General features: G+C 50.3%; 2 protein-coding genes across 5 annotated transcripts; one reads left to right on the top strand and one right to left on the bottom strand.

The window, feature by feature from the left end:
* Nucleotides 1-2,171: 2,171 nt before the first annotated feature.
* On the bottom strand, nucleotides 2,172-5,325 carry SMIM45 (small integral membrane protein 45). Its single transcript, XM_072973954.1, has 2 exons — nucleotides 5,280-5,325; nucleotides 2,172-2,796 (listed from the first exon to the last, which is right to left on the bottom strand). Exon 2 carries the CDS (start codon nucleotides 2,780-2,782, stop codon nucleotides 2,576-2,578), a length of 207 nt encoding a protein of 68 aa, XP_072830055.1. The 5' UTR covers nucleotides 2,783-2,796; nucleotides 5,280-5,325; the 3' UTR covers nucleotides 2,172-2,575.
* Nucleotides 5,326-10,258: 4,933 nt separating this feature from the next.
* Nucleotides 10,259-22,449, top strand: CENPM (centromere protein M). Of its 4 annotated transcripts, none has more exons than XM_072973608.1 (6): nucleotides 10,259-10,378; nucleotides 10,931-11,010; nucleotides 13,779-13,871; nucleotides 15,761-15,818; nucleotides 16,989-17,072; nucleotides 21,672-22,449. In XM_072973608.1, the coding sequence occupies exons 1-6, from the start codon at nucleotides 10,322-10,324 to the stop codon at nucleotides 21,810-21,812; spliced, it is 513 nt and encodes a 170-aa protein (XP_072829709.1). In that variant the 5' UTR covers nucleotides 10,259-10,321; the 3' UTR covers nucleotides 21,813-22,449. The 4 variants fall into 4 exon arrangements, with proteins under 4 accessions (XP_072829709.1, XP_072829711.1, XP_006207199.2 ...); XM_072973610.1 differs by having other exon boundaries at nucleotides 15,761-15,840; XM_006207137.4 differs by having other exon boundaries at nucleotides 15,761-15,840; nucleotides 16,981-17,072.
* The last annotated feature ends 307 nt before the right edge of the window (nucleotides 22,450-22,756 follow it).

Here is a 22,756-nt window from a genome sequence, read left to right as displayed (position 1 = left end):
GACCCAAGCTGGACCGTACACAGGACTCTGCCCTAGCCGTGGGTGAAGGATTTTAAATGGGCGCCTGACCTAGGCTGAGCAATGAATCCCTCCCCGGAGATATTTGTGCTTGCAGCCAGAGAGAGAAACAGGTACCTCTGTCTCCAGCGGCTGGAGTGGTAAGACGTAAGACCTAAAACTCGCCAGCAGCTGGCGCTACATTTTCCATGATGGGAAAGGGGATGGCCAAAGAAGCGGGTGCACAGAAGCAGGAATAAAAAATGGTTTGAGAAAGAATCCTGGTTCTAGTTGTCCTCAGTCCCTGCTACTTTCCTGTCCTCCAGGGCCAAAACACCCAACGTCTTCATGGCAACTACCCCGTCTTACCCAGCTAATCGAGACAGGGTTTCTGTCCCTTGCAATCATGGGTCCTAACTCACATATGTGGCTTCTGCTTGGGCCCTTTCCAATTTTCTGATCAACAGGCAGCGCTGAGCTCCTGGTCCTGGCCTCCCAGCTCTCTCCCTCTCACCTCACACCTCTACTTACTTAGCTTAGCACTGAAATCCAGAGCCTCAGAATGTAAGTTTATCCCCCTTAGGGAAGGGAGCTCAGACTCAGAAACAGGGTGGGGCCTAGTGTGAGGCAAAAGAGGTGCAGAGAATTGAAGGAGGGGCCCCGGTGTGACCCTGAGGGGCTCCTCCTGCCTCATTCTAACTGGGCTCTGCAACACAGCCCCATGCAACTCCCGGATGGGCCCCAGGGGGGAAGAGCAGCCCCAGCCCTTGAGGTGGGTGAAGGCAGCGTTTGCCCTGGCTAACTCCTCAGATGGGGCATGGAGACTGGGTCCTGCGGCCTCGGCAAATCCCTATGAAAATGGAAGGGCAGCTGCCTCCATGTTTCCACTTCAAGGAGGGGGACTTTTTAAATGGACACACAGCCTCCCAGCTCCTCTCTGCCTCCCTTGCAGCTAGGACTAGCCATGTGACTAAGTATTGACCAGTGAGATGTAAGGATTAAGGGGTACAGCCAGCAGGAGTGTCCCTCAGGGAGGCTGGCAGACCCTCCCTCCCTTCCCCCACCCTGCTGCTCAGGATGCAGAAGAGCCCCCTTGGACAGCACCAACCAGGACAACATCCTGGGCACAGCGAGTCAGCCGAGCCAGCCACCGGACCAGCTCTGGACACCCTCCCTACAAACTGTACCATGAGAAAGAAAGAACATTCTATTTGGCTTAAGGCCCTATTGTTTTTGCCTCTCTGTGCCTGAATTTATATCCTGATTGGTTCTCAACTCCAAGGATTCCAGTTAGCATTTTGGGGAAAAGGGGATGCGTGCTACTGGTTTCCAGTGGGTAGAGCCCAGAGATGCTCAGTGTTCAGCAATGCAAAAGACAGCCTCCCACAGTGAAGGATGAGCAACAGTGCCACTGCTGAGGATCTACTCTACCCGCTTGGAGATTCTGTGTTCCCATCCCTAAAATGGGGAATATTGAGCTATCACGTTTTTTATGAGGACCCAGTGAGATGACAGACACAATCTTAATTTTAGGAAAGGAGGTAGTCCTGCAAAGGTACTCATGAAGTCTTTATTACTGCAGTAAATTAAGATGGAAGCCCCAGAGGAGAGTGAGGCAGGTTGCCAAGCTATGCCCAAAAGGAGGTGGTGGTACTTGACTGAGGAGGAGGGCTCCAGGGTAGGGTTGGGGGCCCAGGGGGCCTGGCTTGGTGGGAAACTGAGATTGGCCCTGGAGGTGCAGTAGGGACCAGGAGGGGAGGGCAGGGGCTCCTGCCAACTGCAACAGCCTTGGGAAAGGGGAGGGATAGAGAAGTCCAGCAGAGGGAGGGGGGGTGGGAATTGCTGCTGGTGGCCCCCACACAGCCCAGAACACGCACCCCATCTTCACCACCTCCCATCCTACCCGGAGCCCCCACTCTTCCTCTCAGACATATATGCATCTCCTCCCCTCTCCCTGTCTGCCAGTGTCCCCAAAGTCTATCACACACGCACTTCCTTCCTCTATTGCCTTGCCCCTTGCAAACTCCACGCACACACTCACCAGTGCCACACCTGGGTCCAGAGTGGTAGGGCTGGGCTGGACTAAGCTGACATTCCTCCAAAGAGGGCCCTTTCCTTGGGTCAGCGTTGAAGCCCACCACGTGAAGCTGCAGGGTCAGTGTCATTGGCTGGAGTGGGGAGCCGAGTGTAACTGAGGATCCGATAGGGAAGTGGGAGATCTGGAGACTCAGGACAGGCCGGGGCAGCTGCCCGTGACTCCAGGGGGAGAGGCAGGTGTGCTAGGAGGACAAAGGCACTGGGGCCAGTGGGGGTGTCTCCAGAGCTGGGGAGGGCAGGTGTGGGGTGAACTGGCTTGACAGGAGAGCAAGCCCTGGGCCATCAGCAGCCACACCTCAAGGCACCCGGGTGCCCCATCTCTCACAGCCAGGGTCCTCCTGGAGCACCTCTTCCTGGGAGGACTCAGGCTGCAGAGGGATGGACTGGAGGACGAGGGGTCCTCCTCCCTCTGCCCCTGGACCTCCTGGCTGGGCGGGGATGGAGAGGGAGCCTGGTGCCTGCCCCCTCAACCACTGTCAATTCAGACCTCGGGGCCCCCAAAGGCCAGGTTGTCGCGGACCATCAGCGTCTTGCGGAGGTCACGGTCCACCAGGGGGCGCTGCATGCGCCACTTGTGTGCCTCCTGCAAGCCGGGCTCGAAGTAGTAGATGCAGGCACCGAAGCCCACCAGGATGAGGACAGAGATGACCAGGTAAACAGGCACGAACCAGTCCAGGAAGTGTGGCATCGCGGTGGCCTTGGCTGCTGAGACACGGTTGATGAGAGCCAGCAGAAGTGCCACTTGTCCCACCCGCCCTCCCAGAAGCCTGCATGCAGGCTTCACAGAGGCAGAGGGTCAGAGCATCACTTTACAGATGGGAGAACTGAGACCCAGGAGAGTGGAGAGCTGTGACTCAGCAGCTTGGGCCCCCTGACCAAGCACAGAGCTGCCCCGACCACAGGGGCCCACCCAGCTCCTACTCACCCTTCTGGAAGGAAGCTAGGGCAGCCCTGGCTCAGTCCCTTTCTAGTACGTGAGCCCTCAGGCAAGGTGCCTAACCCCTCTGGGCCTCAGCATTGCCCCTGCAGAAGGGGAAACAAACAGAGCCTTGGGGGATTCAGTGAGGTGACTGATCCCTCAGTAAAGGACAGCTTGGGCGGCACCTCGTGCCACTTGCCAGGTGCCTCACAGATGAGTGGCTCTCTGGCTACCCACACATCCTGGCCAGGTGTGGCTTGGTGAAAGCCTGGTGAACAAACATCTATCCCCAGGGGACCTGATTGAAATCAGTAGTGTCTGCACCAGCTCCCGAATTCAGGCCCATGCCCAATTTGTAACCATAAGAGTATGGACACAGGTTCCAGACCAGAAAGACCTGGATCTTGATTTCCACATCTGTAGAATGGGAGTGAAAATCGTACCTAGGTCAGAGGGCTATTGTGACCGTCAAAACAGTTAGACCGTCAAAAGAGTTAATTTACACAAAATGCTTAGAACCAGTGCCTTGTGCTTATTAAGTGCTACATAGTAGTTTGTTCTTATTCTCTGAGCTTCAGTTTCCTTATCTGTGAAATAAGCATAGAAGTAGGACCCACTTCTTAAGGTCTTTGTGGATGTTTAACAAGACAATGCTCAAACAGCATTTAGCATCATGCTGCCTGCTGCAGAATCAGCACTCAATGAATAGTATCAGCTATTGCTATTCCCAGTGAGCCAGGAATGGGGAAAAACGGGAAGGTGGATGCTAGCAGGATGAAGGTGCTTCACAAACAGCCAGACTCCCTAGAATGGCCCAAAGATGCCCACATCTGATCTCTGCCGACCTTCCCAGCCTCCTCTCCCACACTACGTGCCATCGTCTGGAATTGCTTGTCAGTCCCTTAGGTGCACCTGCATGTTACACAGACTCCATCTTTGAAAATGCTTTTATTTTCCTTGGAATGTCCTTTGCATTCGTGTTCATGTGGCAAACTCCTATTCATACTTCAAAAGCCACATCACAGATTATCCTCCAGAAATGGGATGAAGCAGGACCCATTTAACCCACCCTCAAACCCTTCCTGAGGGTGAGGAGCCCCACCTCTGCTTGCCAGGCAGGGAGAGCACTGTCAGAATGCAGTCACTAACCTTACAACAGGCCTATGGCATAGGTGTTACTGTCCACATTTTACAGATGAAGAAACTGAGGCCCAGATAGGTTCAATAATTTGCCCTGAGTTACCCAACTGGGAAGTGACAGAGCTGGACCCCAACCCCTGAGTGATGTCCTGAGATTTAATGGGGAAAGATTCCTGAACAGAATGAAATAAGCAGAGGTTCACTATGGCTTCCAGGGAGGGAAGAAAGGGGATGAATGAAATGACCTCTGGCGTAGACTGAAGAGAGATCCCAGCTTCTTAGACCTCTGTCTCCAAACTCCAACCCTCTCTACTTCCAGGTGGGTCTGCGAGGTAGGCTATGACCCCAGGGGAGGGAGAGATGCTGCTCTCACGCCCTGCATCCATCGGGAGCTCCTCCCCCACTGCCACTTCGGAAGCACAGACAATGTCTCAAGGTGCCCTATTCTATTCATGGAAAAGAAAATTTAAGAGTGTGTCAATGGCCCAAAGTTAGGGTTAGAGTGGTGCCCTCTTAAGCATCTGCCTTTCTGGAGAGCCGAAGAGAGGGTTCAGAATGGCTTGGTGCTGCCTGGCTTAGAGGAAGGTGGGGAAGGGGGCCTACAAGCAGGAAGGCTGCTCCAAACTAGCCTGAGTGAGGCCATGTGACTCATACCCTCTCCTCTGGCCCCACCCAGGACCCCAGCCTCCTTTAACTTAAATGTGAGAATGGGGGACTTGGGCAGAGCAGAAGCCATTTCAACGGCAATGCTCTGGGTCTGTGGAGCAGAGTTCAGGGTCTCCCAACCCCGCCAGCCCTATGAAGAAAATCCCAGGCATTCAGTCTGGGCAACTGAGAACCCCAGACCTTCTCCTGGCTTCTCAGAGGACTGGCCTAGCTGAAGCGTAGCACTCACTGGCCTTCTGTGTGACCTTGGACCACTCTCACCCTCTGAACTTCAAGGGTTCCTTGCACAGTGACGGGGTGGGAGTGGGGTTACCAGATCATCTATAAGGAAGTTGCTAGCCCTCATTCCAGATGATGTCCCATCTAGGGCAGTGTGAAGGTTGCAGAGCCCCTTTCCCTGCCTCCCAAGCCACTGGCACCACTCGATCCCCCACCCAACCCCATGTGCCAGCAGACCCACCTCAAGCCCTGCAGATGCCTGTTCCAGGAGCTCTGGACTGACTGCACCGCCTCGGCCTAAGCAGCTCAGCGTCAGCCCGTGGACTCAGTCGCAGCTGCTGTCCCCACAGATTCTGCCATCTGCAGCCTCCCTGGGTGGTGGAAGCCAAGAAAGAGTGAGGCCAAAGCCCCTCCACGAAAGACAGTGTTTCTCAAGCCCAAGGGCTCTGACTGGGCCAGGAAGGGGCAGCCCTGGGTTGGCTCCGGCAGCCTGGTTCCTCTCACTGCCCATCAAAGACCCTTCCCTCTGCCCCTCACCCTCAGGATGGCAGGAGGTGGGACCTGCCTCAGCCAATCAGCAGCCTGGCAGAGCCAGGGCTTTCTCCTCCGTTGCCCTGGCAACCAGCCTTCTCTTCTGCATCCCTCGCACTTTGCACTTGGTACAGAGATGATGAGATGACGGGCAGGGCAGGGTTGGGGAAATTCAGGGAGGGATGGGAACCTCGCAGCAGGCTGCTGGGCCCCATGGCTAGTGGGCCTAGAGAGGAAGTGGCCTTGACCAAGATAACTGTGAGGGTTTGGAGCCTCGTCATTTGAGGGTAGAGAGAGTGGGGTCCCTGTCATGTGGGTAGGGACACAGAAGCAGTGACCAGTAGAGCCAGTGAGGGTCATATGTTATAGAGGGAAGAGCCTAGACTGATACTGAGTCTGGATGCTTGGTCCAATGTGGCATTTGTCACAGGCCAGACACTGCTCTCAGTGCTTTATTTATATTAACCCATTGATTGGTCATCCAAGGTTACACAGCAAGAAAGTGGCAACGCCAGGCTCCATGCAAGGGCTGCCCCTTCTGGTTCTCCCTTACCAGCCCGAGTCCCCCTGGCTGGAATATGGACTGAGATAGTCATGGCTTCTAGGCACTGAGCCCCCCATATGCCAGGCATGGCCCCCACATCACTTCGTCTGGTCCTCCAGATGGGTAGGTGCTAAAGCCCATGATGCATTGAGGCAGCTGCAGCTCAGAGAGGTGAAGCTGCTTACCCTCTTCTCCTTCAAGGTCACTCAGCTTCTCAGTGACAAAGCCAGGGGATTGGAGCAGGGGTGAGGGGTTCACCTCCCAAGCGCACATCCTCCCTCCTGTGCTATAGACAGGGCCTGCAAAGTGTCAGGTGCCCAGTGAGCATTCCATAAACAGCAAGAGTTATTGTCTCAGGAGGAGAGAGCAGCCCTGGAGGCCCATGGGGTGGGGAAAAGACTTCAAGGAACCACCTCTCCAAGGAGTCCATTCCCAGAAACCGAGCATGTGCAGGTGGGAAAGGCAGTGGGTAAAATGGCTTCAGGGCCTGGGTACCCCCACCCGACCCCACAGATACCCTGCCAGGTTTAGGACCATCTGGGAGTGCTACAAGAGTGGTGGGGTCCTGTCCAGCATATATGAGGAAAGGAGAGTGAGTTCAAGTTCACAGAGAGATTTTGTTAAGGTACATACAATAAAATACAAATCTTAAGTGATGAGTTTTTACCTGTGCGTACACCTGTGCAAACAACACCCAGGTCATGTCTAGAATATTTCCAGCACCCCAGACAATTCCCTCCTGCCTCTTGCCAGTCAATACCCCTGTCTCAAAGGCACCCACTGATCTGATCTGTGTCACCATAGATTAGTCTTGCCTGTATTTGTATTTCACATGCATGGAGTCGTACAGCACATGCTCTTTTATGTCTGGCTTCCTTCGCTCAGCACAATGCTTTTGCTCTCCATTGATGATGCTGCTCGTATCAGTGCACCAAAGCTTGTTTATCTGTTCACTACTGAAGGACATTTGGGTTGTTTCCAGTGTTGGACTATTACGTGCAAGCCGCCCAAGTGCTGTTCAACAGCTTGGAGTGGGAGGGTAGAGGGGAGTTGGGGGAGGGAAGAGAAAGGGGCACAGAGACACTTTTGGAAGTAACGGACGTGTTCATTATCTTGACTGTGGTGATGGCTTCCTGGCTGTACATGAATGTCAAAACTTACCAAAGTGTACACTTTAAATATGTGTAGCTTATTACATGTCAATTATACCTTAATAAATCTTTTTTTAAAGTGTTCAGTGGCCCTTAGATATTGTTTTAGTCTCTTGAGGCTTTATTCACATGAAAGTTTATGGGAAATTCAATATATAGAGAGATAAAGTCAGAGTTGATTCTGTTAAATGGTGATTAAATGGTGGGTTTCTAGGCCCCACCCACTCAGCTTCCTCCTGCCCCTCACAGTGCCCCTGAGCCATCTCCCCAAGGTTCCACAGAAGCCAATTTGAAAAACACTGACCTGGAGGGTCTCTGATGGCCCTGCCAGCTCTGTGTGTTGATGGAAGAAGAACCTCCAGGCCTGGGTCTGGCCTTCCTGCCAGTCTCTAACCTTCCTCACAGCATGGGTCTTACACACAACTATTTTCTATCGCACGACCATGGGACAGGCACCAACTCACCTTGACGCCTCAGCCAGCAGTCACCTCCCCAGTAAAGTGTGGCAGGAGCTCCACAGAGAGTCTTAATGTGTCTTCCTCGGGCTCCAGCTGCTTCCAAGGCTGGCTCTCACCCACTGTGCTGCCTTTAGTCGTTGTTATCTACCCGTCCACCACTGATAACTTCCTGAAGCAGGGATGACATTTCCATGCCTGGGTCACAGTGCCCAGCACCCAGCCCGGCCCAAGGCAGGCCATCAGCACAGGTTGATCGAACGCATCTCAGCTCAGCCCCTCCTGAAAAGTGCCGACCAGAGCCCAAAATCTTTCCTTGACTCTCTAAGGGCCTCAGTCACTGGGCCCTTGATTGCCTCTCTAGCTTCATCTCCTCCATCCCTCACCCCACCTGCTTCAGCCACTGGCTTCCTTGCTGCCTCTCAGAAGTGTCAGGAATGCCCCCCACTTGGGGTCTTAGCGCTTGCCCAAATCCCAAAAGGGTTCTGTCCAAATCCTCTTCTTCACTATATTTAATTGGCTCCTCTCTCACTGCATTCAGACATCTGCCCAAACATCACCTTCTTAGAGAGGCTTCCTCCAATCTGAAGTAGCTCTTCCGACACATCACCATTTGTCCCCTATCCACCTTACTTTATTTTCCTAGTACTTACGACTACCTGACTGTCAAGGAGTCCCCTCCACACCCCATGACATAGGGAATCAAAGCGCCACTGTGCTGGGGCAGGGGCTCCATAAAGCCATGTACTTCCTGCTCTTTCTAAGCAAGATATAGTTTGGTCTGCAATGAGAAGGATTTAGGTTAGACAGGGAGTAGGCCTCTGTTGTCCCAGATGTCATACCAGTGAGCACACTGTGGAATCATGGTCTGACACCTCCACCACACTGAGTTGATCAGTGATGTCTGATTCATCTGGTTCTCAGGGTGGGGCATTGGATCTGCCCTAGGAAATGAGGAATGAATCACTGCTGAGAACAAATGGATGGATGTAACCAATTCATTCATTCATTCAGCAAATATGCATTGAGCAACTACTATGTACTAGGCACTTTTTAAAGTGCTGGACATACAAACTGAGAAAATCTTTTCCCTCGTGTATTTTATGATCTAGTTGGAGAGACAGACAATGCGCAGGTAATTATATAACTGTTGGGGAAGCAAGCTGCCATGGGCCCTGAGTCCCTGCAAGTTCTTGCTGGGCATGCCAAGAAAGCAAGGCCCTGAAAGCTCTTTACCCAAGACATTTCTTAGGGTTGTGTTTACAGCAAGCAACCTTGAGGGATGAGGTAATATCTCCCCCCAGACAAAGAATAGGCATGCCTACCACTCACCATAAAAGCAGTGAATCTCTCATCTCTGTGTTCCTATCCTATAATGCCATCCATAAGGTATACAGGCAAATGTGATGGGTTCTTTGCAGGGCTTGGGGGACATGGGAAACTGACACAAACAAATGTAAAGCCCCAGCTACTGCCTTTATCATGAGTAATAATGTCCTTTGTCCCTTACCCAGGAGTTTCAAGACTTCTGCAGCATCCCTGAAAAGGTAACAAACTATTGTTAAACAGAAATAAACAGTAACAGTTGATTAGTTTGTAAAATCTCAGATGCTGCAAAGCTCTAGACATGATGTGAAGATTAGTGCTATTGAGAAAAATGAGCTGAAAAGGGGAGAGTGGGATGATGGGAAGGCTTGCTATTTTAGATAGAGTCGTTAAGAAAGGCCCCTCTGAAAAGGGGATATTGCAGAAAGACACATGAGTTAAATAAGGGGAAAAGCCAGGTGACTATTCGGGAGAAGAGCATTTCAGCCAGAGGCAATCAGAGGGGCAGATGTCCTAGAGTGGGTGATAGAGGCAGAAGAGCAGAAGATGAGGTCGGAGGGGTGGTCAGAACACACAGAGCTTCAAAGGCCATGTAAGGCTTTTGCAATGTATTCTGAGTAAGAAGGGAACTCTTGGTGGGTTTTGACTAGAGAAGTGCCCTGCCCTGATTTCTGTTTTAAAAGGCTGACTCTGATTGCTGTGTCGAGAATAGCTGGTAGCGCCGGAGACCAAGGTGGAAGCAGGGAGCTGGTGAGAAAGCTGTTACAACAGACCTGACTGAGAGATGACAGCGGCTTATCCTGGTGGTGGAATGGAGGTAGTGAGAAACGGTCAGCCTCTAGATGCATTTTAAGAATAGAACCCACAGGCTTGCTTACGAATTGGATGTGAGGTGCGGAGAAGAGGAGGCAAGAATGACCCAAGCTTTTGTTCAGCAGCTGCAAGGACTGAATCAACTGAGATGGAGATGTGGGAGGGACAAGAAAGGAGTCAAGAGCATTGTGAATGGGCATGAATAAGCCACTGATCATCTTCTTTGTCCCAGAAATGAAATAAAAGTCCTGCCCTGAAGGCACCACCTGTGTGCCTAGGATCAGCGATGGAACCTCCCCCAGAAAAGGAGGTAGCTGTCCCTTTAAGAGAACGTCGCCCCGCCTCCACCAAGCCCCGCCCAGGCAGTGTCTCGTGCCCCGCGATCACGCACAAGGGGCGGGCCACAGGGCAGTTTGAAAGCCACGCGCGCGCCGCAGGAGCGGCGGTTTGGCCTGTCGCTGGGATGTCGGTGTTGCGGCCGCTGGACAAGCTGCCTGGCCTGAACACGGCCACCATCTTGGTAGGTGTCAACAGTCCCACTTCCCCCAGCCGCATTTCCTCCTTGACTGCGCCGCAGCCTCCGGGTAACGAGGTCTCTCTGTGATGCTGGCTTGGGCAATCTGAGGAGTGTGGTGGGCGGAGGAGCCATGCCCCGAACCAATCGGAGTAGCCGCCCTCTTTAGGCTGAAGGACGTCTCCACCAATACGTGCGCGGCGGGCTCTTTCCCAGTTTCTGATTGGTGGGGCGGCTGGGCGGGGAGACCGTGAGCCGACTGGGTGCCCGGTTTCCGAGACTCGGTTTTCCCGCTTCTCAGAGTCCGACCTACCGGAGAGACAAGGCCGTCCCAGGGGGGTCCGGGGAGGTAATGAGTGCTGTCCGGACAGGACCGGAGCGGGTGCAAATCTTAGGCTCTCACCCGTGCCTGGCGGAGCCCTCTTGGTAAAGGGCGACTCTCGTGCCGGAGCCGGAATCTGGAGTCGCAGCCGTCTTGGGTCTGTGGCCTGATCCCCAGGCCTTCCAGCGGTTCTACTGTGCCGAGGTGTCAGTCGGCTGCTTTCTCTCTCTGGGCAGCTGGTGGGCACGGACGATGTTCTTCTGCAGCAGCTGGCCGGTTCGATGCTCAAGGAGGACTGCGCCTCGGAGCTCAAGGTGTAAGTAGTCTTATGCCCAGGGTTGGGGGGTGGGATGGGGACGTAGCCTGGGCGGGGAGGGGGGTGCGGGGGAAAGCGGGCCGCCAGAGAGGCAGGCATAGGTGTGACTGGCAGGGTGGGCAACCCCTCGGAGTCTCTGTCCTAACACTTGATCTGTCCCTCTGAGATATCCTCCATCACTCTGCAACATACTTGTTCTATTTTCCTCTAGGACTTGTCACCGTAAGAAATTTCTTTGTTCACATGTTTGTTTACTTGTTTCCATTCTGATACCCGAGGGCCCCAAGGCCAGCCCCTTGAGGGCAAGGACTTTGACTTTTGCTCAATGGTGTATCCCCAGTACCTTGAGCAGTACTTGGCACAGAGTAGATGCTCAGATACTCCCAGATTTGGAGAAAAGGTGACTAAAGAAGTCTGTTTTGCTTTCTTTTTTCTAACTAGTGGGGAGTAGAAGCTGCTGGCGGGAGTCAAGTGACTGAATATATGCGGGTATCATTCACCATAATAGATAACTCCAGGGGTCCGTGTTTAAGGAGAATGATCCAAATCTGAGGGTATTTACCCCATGGGAACTGGCAATGCCCCTTAGTAGGTAGAATAAACCCTGGTTGAGCACTTTAACGAATCTCTGATAAGGGAACATAATCTTTCCCTCAAAATAAAGCTTGTTCATAGGTCCATCTTTGCTCTTCCTATCTTGCCAGGCTCTTAGGCTATAGAACGTCAAACATAATAACCAATAATTTCAAACCCATAGCTCAAAAGTAGGAAAGGGTAAAAAAAATGATTCATTTAATTAACGTCAGAGTAAATGGAAAATGTGGACAAAATTGCCTACCTTGAGCCAGATGGAAAGAAGTGTCATGGAAACCACTGCCAAAAAAGAGCAAGTCACATGACATGCAAAAATCCGATGAAGAACCCACTCTGGAAAAAGGAGAAGAAATCTCTTTGTTGAGTGCTTTGTGCCATTGAGAAATTTAATAATAACATGGATTTTTAAAAAAAGCACTCAAAGACTAAATGATAAAACAACAGAATGAGACGAAAGGGAGGTTGCAGAGCTAAGGGCAAAAAAAAGGTCAAAAATTAATACCATATGAGATCTATCTAGTAAATACAGAGGAACAGCAAGATCAGAGTAGATGTGCTTGAAATTTTAATTCTTTACAAAGAAGAAAGATTTGAAAAAAGTCACAGCAGAAGTGTTCAAAATGTAAGAGAAGAAAACTTCCCTGGAGTGAGTGAAGAGTTGAATTTGTTCATTAAAAAGGGTACATATATCTTGTTCCAGGAAAAATGGGCACAGAACACTTTATGTCAAGTTATATCCTAGTTAAGTTATTGAACGTTAAGAGTAAATAATTCTTCAGACTTTTTGGCAGGAAAAATAAATCACCCTTATGGTCACCTGTTTATTCTATTGCCAAATATTTCCAGCTCTCTGAATTTGGAGCATTTAGCAGGAACCAGGATTGCTGTTTTTGACCTTTTGTGGTTGTATTGGGTTGTATGACCTGTTGTGGTTGTATGGTTGTGTGTGACTAGTTCTGGCCAATGAGCTGGAAGCAAAAATGATTGTCTCTGTATTGCTGAAGTATTTAATTGCCAGTGGGAGACCTTCCTCAATACCTTCTGCCTCTCCTGTGGCAACCAGCAGTGTTCTAGAGTGACAGCTTCATCAGCTGAGGTCCAAAGTTATGGTTAGAGCAGAATACAAATCTGTATCATAATAACAATAATAATAATACAAATGTATGTTTGTAAGTCTTGTTCAAATGGAAGGATAAATTTATAAGAATGTTAAATTTCTCACTTTTCTTAATAGAGAATCAATCCAGTATAGATAAAATTAAAAACATATAGTTAAAAATAATACCAATGTACTAATTTTTTCATAATCTTTTTAAATTGGATTCTTTCAGGAAGTAATTTCTTATGAATAAAAAATAATTTATCTAAAGTTCATCTTTTTTTCAGTTCTACTTTAGTTATTTTGCTTCCACTAAATTCAAATAAAATTAATACTATTATCCTTTTTAAAATTATGTCTACTGTATTCTGGTATCTGAATGTGTATATGTTATGTACATGGAGAGATGTTTAGAAAAATGTTCTAATGTTAACAGTAGTAGTATCTAGGTAACTGGACTTTTAGGAGTATACTTTTTTTAAACTTTTCTGGTTTTTATACTTTTTGGTATTCTTGAATTATAAGCTATGGGGTGGGGGCAGATGGGTAATAGGAATATGTGGAAATGGGGAGAAGTAGAGGGTTAAAAAAAAGAACTTTCAGGTGGTATTCAACAATCTGAAACCAAGTCAGACAAGAAGGATGAGGGTGACTTGTCCAAGGTCACACAGCTGATCATTGTCACATCTGGGATTTGGGCCCCCTTCTATCTGACTCCAGAGGGCTTCAGTCTTAACCCCTAAGTTTCACAGTCCAGCATCCCCTCTTCCAAGCCTGGTCTCCCTCGCAGCGTGCAGTGTAGATGGCTAGCCTCATGCCATCTTCTATCCCAAACTCCCTCTTGCCAAGGCAGTTAACTAAATGTCCTGGCAGGGGAATAAAGCAGGAGCAATCTGGATGGGACCAGCTCTGCTCTACCCCTGTGCTCACCTGAGAAGTGTTGCCCATAAGAGCTTCAGCTGAATAGGTGAGGAGCGCTTGGCAGCCTCTTCCCCAGTGAAGGGTAGCATGTGAATGAATGCTGCTTATGATGTGGGTACACATATCTTTAGTCCTGCAATTCCTTGTTTTCCAGCCACTTGGCAAAGTCCCTCCCGCTGCCCTCCAATGTGAACCGGCCCCGAATTGACTTGATTGTGTTCGTGGTCAACCTTCACAGCCAACACAGGTGAGAGCCAGAGGATGTCAGGGCTCAGGCAGACCTGGCTTAGGGATGTGCTGGGATGGTGACCTCACTTGTGATGGGAAGGAGAGAAGACGAAGAGGTTGCCTGGAGTTAACCTAGAGAGTGAGGAGGGGGGAGCCAGTGGCCAATGTAAGATGTTTAAAAGACATTGATAAATCCCAGCAGTGTCATCTGTCACTTAGCTAAAGCTCTCTGAGGTCACTCTGTGTCCCTGATAGCAGGCACAGACATAAGTGAAACATAAGGTGCTCCTAGTCCCTTAGGGGAAGAAGCTAGACTTTTGAGCAGACAGTTACAGTCCCTGGGATATGTACTGCAAAAGAAGGAAGCATTGGGCTGTGTGAGCCCAAACAAGACTCTCAGAATTTAGGTCAGGGTAGACTTTCTAGTGGAGGTGACATCTAAATAGACACCTGAAAGATGAGATGGCTCTTTGGCCAGGAGACAACAGATTCCTTCATCACTCCCTAGACACCGTTGAATGAAATCCTTAGCCCAGAAGGTCCGAGTACCCTTGTTGAGGGGAAAAGTGTGTTTTCATACAATTGATATGACTGAATCACTGTAACCTTATTGGAAAGCAATTTGGCGATACTTAATCTACACTGAAAGAAGTGTAGACATACTGTGACCCAGCCATTCCACTGCTAGCATCTGTTCTGCAGAAACATTTGCTTGAATGTGTAAGGATATGTGTAAAAGAATGTTCATGCACACAAATGAGCTTGTTTACAAAACAGAAAGACTCACAGACATAGGAAACAAACTTATGGTTACCAGAAGGAAAAGTGGGGGATAAATTAGGAGTTTGAGATTAGCAAGTACAAAGTACTATAGACAAATAGATAAACAACAGGATCCTAGTATAGAGCATAGGGAGCTATATTCAATAGCTTTTAATAACCTATAATGAAAAACAATATATGTATGTATAACTGAATCAGTATGTGGTACACTGGAAACTAACACAACATTGTAAATCAACTCCACTTCAATTTTTCTTTTTCTTTTTTTTTAAGTTTTCTTTTTTTGGGGGGTGGGTAATCAGATTGATTTATTTACTAATTTTTTGGAGGCAGTACTGGGGATTGAACCCAGGTCCTTGCGCATGCTAAGCATGTACTGTACCGCTTGAGCTATACCCTCCTCCCTCCACTTCCATTTTTCGAAAAAGAAAGGACCAAAAATGTTCATGCAGCATTGTTTGTAATGGTGAAAAACCATTTAAGGGTCCAACACAGGGAAAATAGTCAGTTTGTGGTTCTGCGTGGTCATTCCAGAGAAAGTAACAGGACATCGAACCCAAGTAGACCCAGCTAGATGCTTATACATATCGCTGTCTGTATTTTCATATGAAAAAAATTCCAGAAGAATTACACAATTAAACAAACTGTTGGTGGCAGTTATCTCTGGGGATCTGAGACTGGAGGGTGGTGCTGGAGGCCAGGGACTTTTACTTTCTACTTACACACCCATATTTACTATTTGATTATTTTACAAACAAGTCACTTTGTAATTAAAAGTAGTTTTAAGAAATGAAAGGACAGTTGTGTGTGGGGAGGTGGTGTAGTAGATCAAAGGTGGAGTATGTGCTTAGCATGCAGAAGGTCCTGGCTTCAACCCCCAGCACCTCCACTAAAAAAATAAGTAAGTAAAAATGAGTAAGTAAGTAGATAAACAAATAAATAAATAACTCCCCCCCAAAAAAAGTTATTTAAAAAAAATGGAAGGACAGAGTATGCCTCTAGGGCTATTTCCCATCACCCTCATCTCATCCTCTGGCCTCTGTGGGATCAGAGTGGGGGCCTCTGCTTTCCCTGTTGGAAGGTTTGTCCTCCGGTTTGTTTTCTTGCCCTGGCCTGGCCTCCCAGCCTCCGGAACGTAGAGGAGTCCCTGCACCATGTGGATGCCAGCTTCTTCCTGGGGAAGGTGAGCTTCCTCGCCACAGGCGGTAAGTCCATCCCTCTTCTCCGGTGCTGCCCACCCTAACCCAGGGTGAGCCGTGGCTGGACCTGTGGGAGGCCCCTCGCTAAGGCAGCCTGGGTGATGGAAAGAACATGGGCTTTGGGATCTGACCTGTTGTTGGTCTTTATAAAGCGAGTCTGAGCTGATCATTCTCCCAGGTTAATTCTGCTGAGATAATTGCTCAGAGGTGCCTAATGACTCTCTCTGGCTTTCAGAGTAAAATCCAAACTCCTGTAAAGGCACAGAGTATTTCGCAGTTTGGCCTCTGCCTTCCTGTCCCGTCTCATCTATTACTCCTCCATTCTTTGGTTCAGCTTATAGTTCTCTGAACAAGTCCTGCTGTCCCTGAGACTGTAATGTTAACAAGGGAAATGATACTAGCTCACCTGTATTGAGCACTCCATGCACCCCAGACACTGCTTTGTTTCTGTATCACTTAACCTTCACAACAAACAACCCTGGGAGGTGGGTACCATTTTCTCTATTCTACAGCTGAGGAAACTGTGGCCGCGAGGTTAGGTAACTTGCCCAAGGCCCACAGCTATAAACGGGTAAGAGCAGAGATTCACACCTAGAAGTCATATTCCAGAGCCCGTGCCTTTAATGGTTATACGGTGTGGCTTCTCTCAAATACTTTTCCTCTTTGTCTGCCTAACCACTATTTTCTGTCTCCTGGGGGATGCCTTCCTGACCAGCCCTACAGTCTGGGCCACTGGGGCTTCCATCCCCCACATGTCTCTGCCAGAGACTCCCCACCCTTCTGCCTCCACTGACGGCATGTCTGCCCCCCAGCTGCACTGTGACTCCTTGGTAAATGAATGAACGCCAGGTCATTTCTATATATTAATTCATTGAATCTCTATAGTAACTCAGTGGGGAAGAGGCTGTTACTAACCTCATCTGAGAGGTGAGGAAACTCGTATTTTCATAGAGGACTCTATCAAAGCCTCTTCAGCCTTGTTTTCTGATTTGATGATCTTGACTGCCCTGAAAAGGTAGAACAGTATTGCCCCCCCACTGACTGGTAAGAAACTGAGGCCCAGAGGGGGGAGGTGAATTTCTTCGCCCAGTGCTCCCTAGATTACAGCCATGCGGGTGCAGATTATGGGCTGTGTCTTCTCTGCAGCCGGGCAGGAGAGCCACTGCAGCGTTCACCGGAACACCGTCGTGAAGCTGGCCCACACCTACCGCAGCCCCCTGCTCTTCTGTGACCTGGAGGTGAGGACGCTGCTCACGTGGCAGGGCCGGGGCAGTCAGCACACAGTAGACATGACAGGAATGATGCTTCTTGGAGGCTCGCCGAGTACCTGAGTGAAAGGGCACTAGATGTGGAGACAAGACCCCTGTTTGAATCCTGGCTTTTGCGCTCACTGTCCTTGGGTGGGTCACCGTGAGTAAGCCTTGGGGTGCACACACGTAAAGCAGGGTGATGCTGGTTGGATACATAGGTGTCGGTTCTGCCCTGACTCGCTTCGGCTGGTGTTTCTCACAAGGTGAATCCTAATTGCGCAGGTAGCAAAGCAGATTTCTATTTTGCTGATGAATTTTGCTCCTCAGCCTCTTTCTGCAGCATGGATCTTGGTGACTTTCTGCTAAAGGATGCTCAGCAGGAGTTGCCGCTGCTCCCTCTGGGAGGCCAGCTAAGGGTTCCCAGGGCCTGGGCTGCCCCATCTGTGCACCAGGCATTGTCAGTTGGTTTCGGGGTCTGTCTGTTGGTTTTGAGGTTCATTTTAAAGATTTGTGTTTCTGTTCTGTTCTGGATCTTGCACCTGTTCCCAAAGGCAAAGTGATAACCTTCGAGGGAACTGAGTCAGCATGTGGTCCCTCAGCACCATCTAACCAGGAGTTCTTACTCTGGGGTCTCTGGCCTCCTCTGTTCTGAAGGGAGAATTCAGGGGATTTGTGAACTTGGACGAGAAAAAGATTACTTCTTATTTTCACTAACCTCTAAGTGAAATTTAGCATTATGAATGTAGGCAAGAGATATCAGTAGTATTAGCAGAACCTGTGACTCTTAGCGATAGAAACACAGGCATTGCCACAGCTCACAGGGATGGGGGCAGCTCTCATTGCTATTCAGCAGTGCAGAAGTCATTAGACTGAGCTAGATGCCTTCATTCAGTGCATCGGTAAAGATGCACATACTGCTCCATCACAAGTTGGTGTTTCATATTTGATGACTGTTTTAAGAACCCCGACCAGACCAATGCTCTGATCTCACAGATAGGACCTGAGGTCCCTGGCATGCCTGAATTACCTGCCCCTGCCAGACTTTTCTCGTATCAGAAGAAGCAGAGGAGAGGGCATAACTCAAGCAGTAGAGTGCGTGCTTAGCATGCACCAGGTCCTGGAGTCAATCCCCAGTATCTCCTCAAAAAATAAAAATAAATAAGTAACCCTAATTACTTGCCCCACCTCACCGCCCCAAGAAAAGAAGAGGTGACTTGCTCACAGTCACACAGCTCGTAAGTTAGCAAAGAGTCAGGTTGGTTGGCAGCTGTCTCTTTCCATCTTAGCGAGCTGACTGTGTGTCTTTGAATAAGTCACTACCACCCACCAAACCCCCCCTTCCTTTTCTTATCTCTAAAAGGGAATCACGATCTACTCCAGCTGAGGTGCCACTTACCTTTGTGATGGGTGGTGCAGTTCTGCATATAGCCACGAGGTGGCAGTCTGTACCTGGTCCTGGGTTGTCCTCTAGCCCAAGAACTTCTCTCAAAAAACGTCTGTGTCGCACTTCCTATTTCCAGCCAGCAGCAGGCCTGCTGAGAGCCTAGACCCAGCATTCTCTCATAAGAGGCACCCAGTGTTTGGACAGTGAACATTCCTTGTATCTGTTTTGTCCTTTTTGGGGTGCACTCCTCTGTAGAATCAAATTTGAGCCTGGCCATATTTTGAGGCCTTTGCATGGCAGAAATAATTGGCTCCTTTTTTACAGATGAGGAAACACACCCAAGGAGGTGTGGGATTCGCCCAGTGAAGTTATTCCCCAACGCCATTGATAGGGCCCTGTGCTGGTCGCTGAGAACACAGATGCCTCAGACATTGGCCCTGCCTCTCAGCATGGAGTGCTATAGCCTGGCGTGTGATAAGTGCAGCAGCAGAGGGTCTGCAGAGCTTTGGGAGCCTGGCAGTGGATTCAGTCTTTTCTTCCTGGAGGTGATGGGGCAGTTGTGATGTGGTCCGATGTGGGTTTTGGGGCCACGTCTCTGGAATATGATGTGTGGATTGGAAGAGGCCTGGCCAGAGGCAGCAGCAGCTTGTAGATATGTTTTGGAGGCTCTGTGCCCCAATACTGAATTGAAATCTGGAGACAAAGTCTTGGGTGAAGTAGAAAAGAATAGCTTTATATCTTGGCCAGGGAAACAGGATCACAGGAGGCTAATGCCTCAAGACTGTGAACCCATCTTGGAGAGGGGTAGTAGGGAGTTTCAGAGTAAGAGTCCAAGGAACAGAGCTTCTGATAAACATCTGTGCTGGGCAGGGGCTGCATTCCTTCCTTCCAGATGCCTTTGGTAATCGCTGTGCTGGCGTCACTGAGGTCTGGAGACAGAGCCTCCCGCCCTGGGGGTTAATCAAACAGTGATTTCTCTATCTTGGTGTCTGGAACAAAGGGTACTCAAGGGGGAGGGAGAATGCTCTAGGCAAAGGGAAATATGTACAGTTTAGAAGCAGGCTAGAGTGTGCTTTAGCATGAGGGAAGCCATTTTAGGTTACTACTATGCAGTTACAAATATTGTGTGGTTGCAAATGCCCCACTGTTAATCTGCTCCTTCCATTTGATGGTGGTGTTTTGGCATCTGTAAAACTCAGGAAGTATGTATGAGATACTGTTATGTAGGTACTTCTGAGAGAAGCTACAGCAGAGCCTACGGGGAAGGGATCTGTCCCAGGAAGGCCTTATAGGGTCTTATAAAAGGCCACAGAACTTAGAGTAAGAAGATTTATTCAGCAAGTATTTCTTAAGTGCCAAGCATTATTCTAGACACTGGAGATGTAACAGAGAGCAAAACAGGTTTAAAGCTCTCACCTCTGTTCTAGTGGAGGAAACAGTAGAGGTAGAATATGTGCTGTGTTAGAGAATGGAGACTGACGTGTCAGGTGGTGGTGAAGCACTAAGGTTTAGATGGGAGTGGAGGAGGAGGCGCACTAAAAACAGTGATCCTTATGTAGACGTGATGGAAGGTGCCATGGAGCCTCCTGGTGGAAGAGCCCACTAGGTTGGAGAAACAGCAAGTGCAAAGGCCCTGAGTTTGGAATCTGCCTGTTGTGTACAAGGTCCACAGGGAGGCACGGCACCTGGAACGGAGCTGGGGGAGATGAGTCAGCGTGACAGTGGGGCCAGATCAGTAGGGCTTTGTGGGTTTTAGTAAGAATAGTGGCTTTCGCTGAGTAAAACTGGAACAGTGGAGGGTGTGGGGCCAGGGAAGGATGCAGCCTGACTTGGGTTTTTATGGGTCCCTCCACCTGTTGGAAGGAGAGTACGCTGATGGGGAGGCAAGGGCAGAAATAGGAAGATAGGCCTGGGGACTGTATCTGGAAGAGTTCTGAGTGGCCTGGACTCAGTGGTGTCCAGGGAAGAGGAAGATGTGATGGTCTGTGATGCTGGGTGTTTCTAGATGGGCCCAACAGATATGCTGGTGGCCTAGATGCGAGATGTGGGAGGAAGAAGGGTCAGGGTCGTCTCTGGAGTTTTCAGCCTGAGCAACTGGAAGGACAGAGGTGCCTGTGGCTGAGACGGGGACGACTGAAGGTTTGGGGACTCCTAGGAACTCTGACTTGGACATACAAAGACGGAGGTGTCTGTTAGACATCTACACAGAAACCGAGCAGGCAGCGGCATACGTGTGTCTGACATTCAAAGTGTCTGGAGATGCAGTTTGAGCATCATCCTGGAGGTAGATGAGGTCACCCGGGGACTGAGTGTGCAGAGAAGATCTGCAAAGGCCAAGCCCTCGGGCCCCAGCACTTAGATGCTGGACAAATGAGCGAGCGGCCTGTGAGATAGGAGGAAAAGCCGGGTGAGGGTGGGGTCCTGGGAGCCAGGCAGAAAAAGCCTTTCAAGGAGGGAGGAAGCAGCTGCATCAGATTCTGCTGAGAGGAGAATCTCAGGGAGAATGAGGCCAGTGTGATGAGGACAAGGTGTTACCTCTGGATTTACAACTGAGGACGTCATGGGTGACAAATGGTGGAGTAAGAGCAGGAGGACTTGAGGATGCCTGGTCTCTGGCTTGGGTGACTGGTGTTGGTGATACCCCTTCCCCAGTTAGAGAGCGAACAGGAGGAGGAGGGGATGCTTCTGACACCACCCGTTCGTCAGGGGAGGACATCTGAACATCATTGTTTGTTCTTCAACAAACATTCATGGAGCATCTCATTTGCCTGCAGTAGCTGGTACCGAGCCCTAGGGTGGTCTTGCCCTGCCCAATCCCACAGCTCCTCTGGGCCCACCAGCCCTTCAAAGGCCCTGACATGGGAACTGTTTGTTGATAGTGCCTCCCTGTCCCCAGTGAGGCCACCCTCTGTCCATCCCTCCTTTCCATCCCTGTGAGTGTCCTTCTCAGGTCGCTGGTAAGGGAGTCTTGGGAGCCTTTGGAGCCTGTGCTCCCAGGCGTTGGTTGAGACTAGCCCCTGCTCACTGTGTGCCTCTGGACAGTTCACCTAACCTCGCCAGCCCTTCATTTCTTAAGGAGCCAGGGCGTGGCCACAATGGCAGTTCCCCCATCCAGCCCCCAGCCCCGCTCTGGAAGCCCTCGGAACTGCCCCGAGTAAGGGGAGCAGGCCGCCTCACCGCTTTTCTCTGCTCTTCCTCTGCAGGTAGAAGGCTTTCGAACCACCATGGCGCAGCGCCTGGTCCGCATGCTGCAGATCTGCGCGGGCCACGTGCCCGGCGTCTCCGCCCTGAACCTGCTGTCCCTGCTGAGGAGCACTGAGAACCCCTCCCTGGAGGACCTGTGAGGGCCACGAGCCCCCGGGCTGCCTGTCCCCACAGCTTGGTGCCTGACTCAGTAAACACTTGCTCGCTGTGGCTGGAGCGCACGCCAGGGCTTGACCGGCAGCTCCCTGGGGACAAATTCCTCCCGCCCTGGCCGGGAACGCGGAGCGGGTGGGGGGCCCGGCTGGTGGGACTCCAGCCTCCCTCCCACTCCTGTCCCCACCCCCGCAGAGCCCAGTGTCTCCATCCATCTGACATGTGAATCTCCTCTTAAGACTGCATGTGAACAAAGGGTCTGTAGCTAAAAAAAGTGAAAATCACTGGCCTCGTCTACCACTTTGATTTCGTAGATGAGGAGACTGACTCAGAATAATTAAGAACCAGGCCGGGGGAGTAGGACTCCCGATCTGACCCCACATCCTGGCCTCGCCGTTCTTACAGGACCTGGTTGTGGCCTGCTAGAGCCTTGGTTTCCCCAGGTTTAAGTGGAGGTTGTTCTCCTCAGCTTGCTGCGTTGTGAGGACTGAATGCAATGGCAAAGGTGGAAGCCTGAGGCTGTGCCACGCCTGTGCTCGTTGTGTGCTTGAATGTATTTCATAATAAATGTGGTAATGCTTGGACGGTGCCAGGTTACCACTCAATAAACAGTGATAAGATCTATTATTTGAAATCACACAGAACTAAGTTCAAAAACTGGTGTAAATCCAGGAATTACACTGTGAATCCTTAAGTTTGTGAGAATCAAGTGAGAGAATCTGGCTGGAGGCCTGGTTTCTGGGTTGGCAGCTGGAGATTGTGCAGTGACTTTTGCTTTCCTTCTCTTTTGGGTCTAATTAGAATTTGTGGAATTGCCGGGGGGTTAGCATCCAGAAATCCCGTCGGCCAGGTCTGGGCTCAGGCTGCTCCCCTGTGGCTGGGCAGTCACACGGGAGCTGGGGGGAGGGGAGGCCTGGTGGGAGAGGCCTCA

Source organism: Vicugna pacos, chromosome 12 (genome assembly GCF_048564905.1).
Source record: "Vicugna pacos chromosome 12, VicPac4, whole genome shotgun sequence".
In the NCBI taxonomy this organism is placed as follows: Eukaryota; Metazoa; Chordata; class Mammalia; order Artiodactyla; family Camelidae; genus Vicugna; species Vicugna pacos.
This window is presented reverse-complemented; position numbering and strand designations above follow the sequence as displayed.